Genomic DNA, 11,506 nt, shown 5'->3' on the forward strand with positions numbered 1-11,506 from the left:
ACAAAGGGGGAGCTGGTACAGCTGGTGCTGGACAGAAAGGACTGTGGCTCAGAGCACATGGTCCGGTGGGAGGGAGACTGTGGAGCCTCCTACTCCAGCCCTTCTGTTTCCCTGCCTTTTCATTACTTGCTCCTGCACACCCCTGTGTGGTTTTAGACCCATTCCCACATTCTCTAGTCCTCTCTGGTCCCTCAGTTCAGCCTGCTGTCACATCTTTCTTTGATGCTCAGGCCGTCCATATTAACTCTACAGTGAGACACAGAACTGCAAACTCCTCAATGCTCGGTTCTGTGGACTCAATCCCACATCTCTGCTTTTCTAACTTTCACTTCTGGTGCTGTGATAAATGCCTGACAGAAGCCAGTGAGAAGAGAAAGCTTTCATTCGGCTTATAGTCCCTGGCTGTCTGTAGTCCATCATTGTGAGGAAGTCAAGGCAGGAACTCAAAGCAGATAGCCACAGTGCATCCACGGTCCAGAGTAATGAGAAATGAATTCATGCATGAATGCTTACTCGTGCTCAGCCTGCTTTCCCTTATACAGTTCAGAACCCATACCCAGAGAATAGTGCCCCCTATGGTGGAGGAATTTACCCACCTCATTTAGAGTCATGCAGAAAAATCTCTCCCAAGCATGCCCACGGGACAGCTCAAGCTAGACAATCCCTCACTGAAACTTTCTTCTGACATGATTCTAGATGGTGTCAAGATGACAGTTAAAACTAACTACCTCATTTCTCCTCTAACAAGACATCTTGGTGCCTCTAATCTGTCCGGATCATCTCCACCGACCTCAGTGTAGCTGGAGGAGGCTGTCACAAGCACCTAGAGGGTCTTGTGGATCTGGGCAATCTCCGACAACTTCTCCTCCAGCTCCTGAGCCAGGGCCCGGAGTTCTTTGGCCGACTCTGATTTTGCTCCATCGTATAAATACATTGAGTCCCTTACAAGGAAATATACATCCAGTGCAAGGAAGGCTCCCGCAACAGCGGCCCCTCTGATTCTGGCTTTTTTAGTCATTGCCAGAGCAGTGCCTTCAAAGGCATTCTGCAGCTGACTAACTCGTTGGGTAGGGATTCCTCCAGTCGTCAAGAGGAGCTTGGCATCTGCCACTAAGTGAAGGTTGGCTCTGGCTGCTCTAATGGCGCGGATGTTTTGTCCCAAGGTTTTCAATTTTTTGCAGAGACCATAGGAGCTTTTAGAAAGTTTGAATGCAATCTTTCCCAGGACAAGAAGCGTCCTCATAATGTCCATGGTGTCTGACATCAGGCGCTTGGCTTCAGCCTCATCTGACCACTTGCTTGTTTCTTCCACAACTACAGTGGCAGCACCTGTCACAGTAGCCACCACCCCCAGCCCCAACCCAGTGGCTGAGAGCAGCAGACTGCCCCCTGCTGTCACGGGAGCCAGAGCTACACCCAGGATGCCCAGGCTCCAGAGGCAGCGCTGGTGGAGTTGGTCACCACGTTGGAGATGGTGCAGCCCCTGTGCACCTGGTCAAGATGGTCAGCCAGAGCTCGGAGATTCCTGATGTTCCCCTCCAGCTTCCCTTTCAACTCGGGAAAAGCTTCCAGAAACCTCTTCCTGTCCTGCAGCTCTCGTGGAAACCGCTCTTTGTCCTCCAGGGCTGGGAGCTCTAGGAGCAGCTTCAGAGCCTTACACAGTGCGGCTTCCTCATCCCTGGAACAGAAGAGGTCAGCGCATCAGGAAGAAGGCTTGTTTCACTGTAGGATGGACCCACACCACCTATCTCCCTCACATCACAGACTTGTGCTATAGAACCAATGGGAAGGGATTTCACTACATGCAGGACTCTGCACTCCACCAGGAACATTGATGATCACAGACACTCCACGGTTCTTAGTCCATAGGTGTCAGTGTGTGAAGTCATGTGAAGACACACATTAGTGACATGCCCATGACAAAGAAGCCTCCACTTCCAAATATTTGCCCAGTGGGAACTCTGTAGATGAGCATAGGGATGCAGGATTAGAGCAAAACTGGGAACATTCTGGGGGTCCCATGGAGCTGACCTGGACAATTCAGCCTCTGCCACCAACACCTTCCAGGCTTCATCTTTGGCCAACAGGAGCTGCAGGTCTCTTCTGCTTGCTGAGTCCTGCAGATACTCAGTGACTTCCTGGATGAAGTGTCTCCTCCTCAACACTAGGAAAGAAATGGAATGAGGTCAGAGGACAGCATGGAAGAGGTTAAATTGCAAAGAGTGTACGGTATTTAACAGCCAAGGTATTCAGCATCTGCCACTGGGTACCTGATGGAGTCAGCAGTGCTAGGGAATGAGTTGTGACCTTCAATTCATGTATAAAAAGCCTTATGGCAGCAACCAGTTTTAGAGATGTGTTTTTAAGAAAGTGAGGTAATAAGGATTAGGTGATGTCATAAATATACATCCCTAACCAATGACAGTGTGGTACTGATAACAAAAAGAATAGACACCATATATATAATGTCATATCTATCTATCTATCTATCTATCTATCTATCTATCTATCTATCTATCTATCTATCTATCTACCTGTCTGTCTATCTATCTATCTATCTATCTATCTATCTATCTATCTATCTATCCATCTATCTATCTATCTCAGTGGTTCTCAACCTTCCTAATGTTGTGACCCTTTAATATAGTTCCTCATATTGAGGTGACCCCCAACCATAAAATTATTTTGATTGCTACTTCCTAACTGTACTTTTGCTACTGTTATGGATCATAATGTAAGTATCTGTGTTTCCTGATGGTCTTATCTGACTCATGTGAAATGGTTGTTCAACCTCCAAAGTGGTTGAAACCCACAGATTGAGGACTGCTGATCTATCTACTTACCTATCATCACTGATCTCTGTGTCTGTGTGTCCTTCCTCCACTTGGTCCCTTCCTGCCTCTCTGTCTCCATGCACACAGGAGAGGCTGTGCACAGACTCTCAGTTAGCAGGCTGTGCTACAGACCAGGAAGAGTGTCCTCACCACAACCAACCTGCCATTCCTTCACTGTGGACTTTGGCTTTCAGAAGTGAGAAAAACAGAGGTCCTTGGTTCAAGCCCTCAGTCTGAGGGATCAGGGTATGGCAGCTGGGAAGACTCATACACCAGGGAGGTGTCATGGTGCTGTACAATGAAAGGAAATGTCTTCTGCTCTGAACAGTTGAAGGGTATCTCTTTTAGCCTCAGAAAGTGACAACTTTGCAAAGTGACTTCCATCTGCCTTAAGGCTCTTACATGTGAACACTGGCACCAGAGCCAGTGAATGGGACTTTCAATTCCTCCTCACAGGGTTGTGACATTAGTTTGTTGGATAAAAGCAGCAGGTCAAAGAAAACAGAATTTGCAATGTCAGAACTATTTGCTTGTAGGAAGAGTAAGGCTAGCTGTGGTGGTTTGAATGAGAATGGTCCCCATAGATTGATATATAAGAATGCTTGGTCCCCCCTTGGTGGATCTTTTTGGGAACTGTGGCCTTCTTGGAGGAGGCATATCACTGGGGATGGACTGTGAGTTGTCAAAAAGCCCATACCTTTCCCAGTTAGTTCTCTCTCTCTCTCTCTCTCTCTCTCTCTCTCTCTCTCTCTCTCTCTCTCTCTCTCTCTCTTTCTCTCTCTCTCTCTCTCACTCTCACTCTGTCTCTCTCTGTCTCTCTCTCTCTCTCTCTCTCTCTCTCTCTCTCTCTCTCTCTCTCTCTCTCTCTCTCTCTTTCTGTTGGTTAAGCAGCGGCCATGCCGACGGAGGAGAGTGCTGGAAGAGTCAGGAGTCATGGTTACCTTTCTAGAGCTTTATTGAGAATGAGAGTGAAAGTGAGAGTGAGAGTGAGAGGGAGAGGGAGAGGGAGAGGGAGAGGGAGAGGGAGAGGGAGAGGGAGAGGAAGGGAGGGAGAGAGAGAGAGAGAGAGAGAGAGAGAGAGAGAGAGAGAGACCACATGGAGGGGGGACAATATGGAAGGAGAGAGTGCAGAAAGAGAGGGTGGGCACAAAGAGTGCTTTTTAGGCTGGGATGCCCTTGCAGGCTAGTGACTTAATTAAGAACATAATCCTTACACTTTCCCTTCCTCCCTTTCCTCTCCCTTCCTCCGTATCTCCCCCTCATGCTTGTGGATTAAATGGAAGCTCTTAGCTATTGCTCCAGTCCGTTCCTGCCTGCTGCCATGATGATCATGGGCTCATCCTCTGAAACTGTAAGCCCAGATTAAACACTCTCTCCTATAAGTTGCTTTAGTCTTGGTATCTTAGCACAAATGGAAAAGGAACTAAAACAGCGTTGTCACTAGGGAGTAGACTATTGCTGTGACAGGCCTGACCATGATGTTTTTTGATGAATGTGGAAGACTTTGGGGCTCAGGACTAGGAGAGTGGTTGAACATAATAAGTGGGGGTTCAGGGGCCTTCCTATTAGGACATTTCAAGACAACAGTGCTGAGAGCATGTGGCCCCTGGAGGTCCAGCTGAGGATGTTTCAGAGGGGAATAATTTTAGCAACCAGGCTGGAAGCCATTTTTGTGATATTTTGACAAAGATTCTGTCTGCCTTCTGCCACTGTCCTATGAATCTGCCTGAGGCAAAATTGAAGAGTTTTGGATTAATTTTATTGGCAGAGGAGACTTCAAGACAGACTGGTGTTGACTCTGCCATTTGGATATTATATAGCTCTACAACTAAAAAGAGCCAGTGAGCACCGTTTCTCTATGGCCTCTGCATCACCTCCTGCCACAGGGTCCTTACCTCCTTGAGTTCCTGACATGAAAGTCTTTGTTGATGAACTATGAAGTGGAAATGGAAGTGAAATAAACCCCTTCCTCTGAGGTTGCTTTGGTCACAGTGTTTGATTACAGCAACAGGAACCCTTGCTCATATACTCACTGTAGTGAGATTTTATAGGAGATGAAGGGCTTATTCACAGGAGCAGCCAAGCGTGTGAAACCTGGTGTGAACAAGACACCAGACAAGAGTTTTCCTGTGTGGTGGGGAGTTTGCTGTGTCCTCAGACTTTGGGGGTTGTCACTAAGTCACATGACCTGCTGTGCTCCACTTTTCCAGGCTGTCCTAACCTCTCTAAGAGGCAAAGGAGGGAGAAAGGGATCCCTGAGCATGCCCCCCAAGACAGAGCCAAGAAGAGGACTCCTTACACACAGGTAGGGGAGACTCCCATTACTGCATTTTGGGGACTCTTTTTCTATCCTGAACTCAACAAGCTCTCAGGGTGGAGGTTCAAGGTTCTAGACCACACTCAGGAAACACAGAAGAGAAGTTCATACCTCTGGAGGCCATGAGGGCTGCAGGGTCCCTGGTGGCGGGTGTGGGGTCTCTCTCTGGCCCTTCTCAAGGTATCTGTGAATCCTGGCTAAAAGGAAGAGAAAACCCAACTTTAAGATGGAGTGGGGACAGCCTCAACGGAGGCTGGTGTCCCATGGTTCTCTCTGGATAGCAGAGCAGCTAAGGTCAAAGAGTGACTGTCCCTGGCTCTCCTGAGTAAGGATCAGTCCCAGGCCTCCCCTCACTCTTCCCTCACACTAGCCACAGCAGAGCCCTCGTGTCCTGTTAGGTCCAAGGAACAGATGATCATCTGGAGACAGCCATGAGTTGGGACCGTGGAATCTGGCTGCAGATTTATATGAAAGAGGTAACAAGGGTTTCAGTCTCCGAGTACACAAGCCAAGATCCACATTTAGACAACAGACACTTGGGAGCACACTTTCCTTTTTAAAGTTATTTTTTCTGTAGTCCTTCTTTTTTTCAATTCTTCCCTTTTTCATCTGCTTGACTTTATCTCAACCGTCAGAGGACACCACAGTGAGATGCAGAACCATGAAAATGTCCAAGAAAGCTATGGGGATGGCCATGATGGGGACCCACTGATCAGGGCATAGAATGAACTGGAATATTAGTACACTCTTGAATAGAGCCAGGGTTGGGGCCGCAGAATCTGGCTGCAGATTCATATGAAAGAGATCAATAAGGATTTCAACCTCCAAGTGCACAAGCAGAGCCCATCCTGAAGATCTACTAAAGAACGGCTCAGTTGACCTGGCAAGAAATGTCACCCAGGGTGGCTGCCACATCAGAGGTTGGGATGCTGAAAAGACCTTTGGTCCTGAGGCAATTGCAGCCAATGGGGCTGTGATCTTCTTTATTATTATTAATACTTTATTTTTTCGTAGATTTAAGCAGGCCACCTATCTCCATCCACTCCTCACTATCTAGTGGTCGCTTAGCTCTGTGAATTATTCCATCACAGTTTCTTATCCCCATCTGAGCCTTAGTGCCTAGTTCTTTCATTCTCTTTCTCTTTCACTGCCTGAGTTCAGGTGGTTATAGCACCAGTATCCTATTGTCTTACAGTTACTATACTTTTTTCACACATGTTATAGTTGTGTGGCTTGGTCCTCTTCTGGGACTCCTAACAGCAGGAACAGGGGCTGTCTCCAACTCCTTTACTGACTTTTGGGACCTTACTTCTCATACTGGGTCACCTTGCCCTGCCTTAAAACACGGGGAGGTGCTTAGTCTTACTACAACTTGATATGCCATGTTTTCTTGATATTCATGGAAGATCTGCCTTTTCCTGGCTGGAGATGGAAGAGGAGGGGGTTGGGGAGTGGGAGCGGGAATGGGGGAGGGAGACTTGGAGTGGAGGATGGGAGAATGTGACTGGGATGTAAAATAAATAGATTTAAAAGCGCGGGGGGGTGGGGGGGCGGGGGGAGGTATGTGATCTTAATGCAATGGGAAGCCACCCTGCAATGGCTTTGGGAGGCGGAGGGTGAACACCAGCACCACCTAGTGGAGCTCAGAGGGGTCAGCAGCCTAGGCACAGGGCCATTGTGGTCACCACAGCCCAGCTCACATCCTGAAAAGGACAGAACTCAGAGAAGGTGGATACTTCACTGGCTGCCTCAGAACAGAGGCTCACCTCCTTGATGACCTCCCTTTCTCTAGGGACCATGGAGGGGACTGGGATTTTTCCAACTGAGCACGTGACATGGGACTTCTGAAGTCATACAAGGCATCAACACAGACAACCTACCAGGACTGCAAAGCCCAGGGAAGGAAATTGGACCCATGATGACACCCCTGGGTGACTTCCTGGGAGGGGAAGGGTCCTGACACTGCAGCCTGGCTCCCACACTCATCCTCGGGACAACCCTATATGTTGTATGCATAGTGCATCAGGGGTGAATAATGTGGAAACATCATGAAAATGAGAACTAAGTGTATGACAATAGAATTGAACCCATGATCACAGTATTTCCATGTCGGAGCACAGATAACTCTGCCCTCTGTGTGATGCACACAATGCTCACAGTGGTCAGGAGCATTAGACACATTTGCTGAGTGGACACAGGAGCCTGGTGATTCCAGTTTAACACAGAATTAGAAACTGACTCAGAGGCTGGCGTTCACCTTGAAGACTCTACTGAGAACTGAGGGAGTTGCCAGTGAGCTTTGGACAGAGAGAGGATGAAGCCTCAAGTTCAGTAGATTCCCACATAGATGGAGAAGAGGGGCAGGTGGTCAGGGAGGGGCCTGGGGAGCCGCCACAACAGGCATCTCTGCAGCAAGGGCCAAGGGTGCCACCACAGTCCTCAGGCACCAGGGAGGGTAGGCTGGTGTCACTGATATACTACAGCACGACCTTGAAGTCCATGGCACTTGACTGTGGTAACCAGGGAGAGGATAAACACAAACTACAGAGTTGTCATGTGTAACATGAATTCTAATAGGTCTTAATAATAAAAACCCCAAGTCAGATATCAGGTCTAAAGCTGAAAGATCAGAGAAGCAGAGCCATCAGCTCTGCTTCTTACCTCTAGGTATCCTCAGACTAAAAGGGCTGAGCTCCTGTCTCCACCCTGCCTTATCACTTCCTCTCTCAGCCCACCCATATCGCTTCCTGTTTCTTCCTCCCAAGTAGGAATGTGAAGCCAGAAATAGAGGACAACTGTTTTAAGATGTGTTACAGTTGTTTATGTTGTGGAACAGTTGTTTTAGTGATGCAAAGATGTGCTGTATTCTTTTATACTGCATTTGTTAACTCTGTGAAGCTGTGTTGCTGTGCCTGTCTAAAATACCTGATGGTCTAATAAAGAGCTGAACGGCCAATAGTGAGGCAGGAGAAAGGATAGGCGGGGCTGGTCGGCAGAGAAAGTCAATAGAAGGAGAAATCTGGGAGGAAAGATCAAGGGATGAGAGAAAGAGGAGGACTCAAAGGGACAGTCACCCAGCTGCATGGCCATGGAGTAAGAAGAAAGGAAGGAATACAGAAATAGAGAAAGGTAAAAGCCCAGAGGCAAAAGATAGGTGGGGTAATTTAAGAAAAGCTGGCAAGAAAAAAGTGAAGATAAGGCTGGGCACTTGTAAGTAATAAATAGTAAGTATCCGTGTGCAAATTTGGGAGCTGAATGGCGGGTCCCCAAAAAAGCCAAAGAACAAAGAGTAATAAAACAAACAACTACACAAAACTTTGCTTCCCCTTGGTTCTTCTTCTTTCATCAGCATAACTTAGATTGAAAAGAAAAACAGTGAGACGCAGGACCATGTAAATGTCCCCTGAGCCACAGGCCAACCATGATAGGAATCCCTTGATCAGACTGAGGAATGTACTGGAACATTCAGACCTTTGAACAGTCAGGATGGGGCTACAGATTTCTATGGTGGGGGTTGGAACCACCCAATACCTCTGTCTCTAACTGCAAGGACACATGTAGGTCTCATCCCACCTAGAGAGCCTGAAGATCTTCTAGGGAACTGCTCAGCATGATCAGTGACACCGCATGAGAATCATACAGCTGTTTGCCACTTCAGAGTTGGAGACTCTCCTAATATCTTTGGTCCAAAGGAACGTCAACCAATGGGAACCTGATTCAATCCAATGGAAGCTATCCTAATTCTGCTGTGTGTTAATATTAGCCCCACCTAGTGGAGGGTGGAGGGATCAGCACCAAGGTGAGAGGACTCCATGGTCACCCCACCTTAAACAGCACCCTAGAGAAGGGGCTTGGCTCAGACCACCTGGACAGCTGAGGGACCATGGGAGACAGACAAACCTCCAAGAACAGGACAGCACAGGGAAGGAAACTGCTCGCTCTCACACTGACAACCCATTCTGAACCGTTCTGCTTCCCCAGTAGAAGAGAAATCCTTAAGTGTCAAGGGTTTTGAAAACGTGATTTTCATCCTTGTGTGCCTGAGATGAGTCACAACATTTCAAAGCATGGCACTGTTGCCCAGGGGTAAAGGGAAGTCAAGAGACCAGTGTCTAGAGGAGTCAGACATGACATGGGTTCCATGTATCAGTGCAGGGATCCAGCTTGGCCTCACTTCAGCCACTTGAGTCCAACCATTCAAGACTGGCTGTGAGAAACCTCAACCTGTTTTCTCTGAATGTCTCTCTGTTACTGTAATCATTTTAGAAAGGCTTTCACATCTCCAGGTATTTCAGCATTGAGTTGACACCACAGGGGTGAAGTTAGAAGCCACCCTCAGAGCACAGGTTACAGTTCATATACAGTCTAAAATGATTGCATAATGTTATCTCTATCTGTCAGTATGTGGCATCAACACATGTGGGTTCCAAGGGTACACCTGTGTCTCAATTGCAAAATATGCCATTACAAGTCTGCAAAGAATGTGTGCTATAGGAACTTTGGGTGGGGATTTCCAAGTCTCCTTCTTGGGAACAGACCTGGGGTGGAGTAATCCTTCGGTGACCCATTACGGTCCACCCAGCTTTTCCCCTTCCCAGAAGTCACTGACAAGCCAGGTCTCTCCTTTGGGAGCAAGCACTCTGATGACATCACAGTCACAGCTGTGCCCACTTTTCTTGCAATTTGAAGCCCAGCTGAAGTCTCATCCATGACCTTCATTCTTGCTCTGTTTGTGTCTCACCCAGGCCAGGGCTGCTGTTGGCACTATCAGCTCCTGTCATGGGTCATCAGTAGGGTGGTGCCTGGCAGGAATTGTGCCTGGTGGGTTATTTTCTGGTGAGGGTCCCCAAACCAGCACTTTCCCCTTCACTTTCAGGCATGGGGTGTAGCAGGCCCAGGGCTTGTGTCTCGTTGCATCTCAGATGTGCACCTGGTGACTGGATTCAAGGGCTCTGGAAGAGGGAGGTTATGGCCCCATTTTGTGGATGAGCTCAGCAAGGTTAGACAATGGCCCAGCATCAGCATGGCTGGACTTGCAGTCAGAATGGGGTCTGTGTGTTGAGCTCTCTTCTTCAGCCCTGAGCACAGGAGAGGGTGTGAAATGTCTCAGATGGGATCTCCACACTGTCTGTGTGATCAAATCAGCATTGATTGGACACCACAGAGGTAAGTTTTGAAGCTGCCTTCATGCCACAGGTAACAGTTTACATACAGTAAAAATTGATTAGGTGAAATTATCCCAATCCAGCTTTACATGATGTCAATACACCTTAGTGGATTTCAAGGCTACACTCGGGTCTCATTTGCAAGATATGACATTATGTGTCTGCAAAGAAGAGGTGTGGTAGGAGATTTGGTCATTTCTGACCCTCGGAGCCCCGGGAGAGGAAAGGCATTGGCCTTCTGGAGGAGAGGAAGACCCTTATGTGTCCTTGTGAAGATATCCATGAGGCTGTGTCACTAGAATGGATCTGTTGTTGTTGTCCCTGCTAGTGATGTGCTGTCCCCTGCCCTCAGTGCCAGGTCTCCATAAGCCCCCAGCTCTCTGTGTATGCAGAGTGGGTCCTTCTCTGTCCCCTAGGACAACAGTGCCAAGTGGACAGTTTGAGCATGTTTCACAATAAAAAGTTTCTCTTCCAGGGTGGCCTTCCTGCTGTGCAGCAGTCATGTGATTTGTCTCACTAAATGCAGGACTACACTGTATCCTGAGGAATGTAAGAAGCTTCAAGCTTGAAGCCCTCCCAGGTTGCGCCCCGTGGATCACTTCCTTGGATGGTTTTAACCTGTGCCCTTTTTCTGTGGTCAACTAGAACTATGTGGTAACCATCTTCCTTGAGAGGGTCCTTCTAGAAAATTCCTAGCCCTGTGATTGGTCTAGAGTAGTTTACAGCTTGCAGTTGGTATCTGTCTTGGCTAGTTTCATGTTAACTTGATACAAGCTAGAAGTATCTGAGAAGAGGGAAGACCAATTGTGAATCAGGCCATAGGCAAGTCTGTAGTGCATTTCCTTGATTAGTGATAGATGTTGGAGGGTCCAGCACATCATGGGTGGTGCTTTCCCTGGTCTGCCATAAGAAAGCAGGCAGAGGGAGGCGTGGGGAACAAGTCAGAAAGCAACAGTACTTTGTAACTTCTGGATCAGCTCCTACTGCCAGGTTCCTACCCTGTTTGAGTTCCTGCCCTGACTTCCTTCGGTGATGACCATGATGTGAAAGTGTGAGCGAAGTTGCTTTTGGTCATGGTGTTCATCACAGCAATAGAAACCCTAACCTAGATAGTATCAAAATGATACAAGTGCCTGGCAGTGGTGGTGCTCACCTTTAATCCCAGCCCTTGGGAGGCAAAGGCAGGTGGA

At 47.9% G+C, this 11,506-nt stretch overlaps 1 protein-coding gene across 1 annotated transcript; it reads right to left on the reverse strand.

Moving 5' to 3' along the window:
- Nucleotides 1-468: 468 nt before the first annotated feature.
- On the reverse strand, nt 469-5,275 carry LOC128116284 (apolipoprotein L3-like). Its single transcript, XM_052747465.1, is given in 4 exon segments — nt 469-1,431; nt 1,434-1,678; nt 2,032-2,164; nt 5,263-5,275. Coding segments are annotated over 4 exon segments (999 nt in total). The 3' UTR covers nt 469-823.
- Nucleotides 5,276-11,506: the final 6,231 nt, after the last annotated feature.

The sequence above is a fragment of the Peromyscus californicus genome, unplaced genomic scaffold (genome assembly GCF_007827085.1).
Source record: "Peromyscus californicus insignis strain IS unplaced genomic scaffold, ASM782708v3 Scaffold_20__1_contigs__length_68692818, whole genome shotgun sequence".
Lineage (NCBI taxonomy): Eukaryota > Metazoa > Chordata > Mammalia > Rodentia > Cricetidae > Peromyscus > Peromyscus californicus.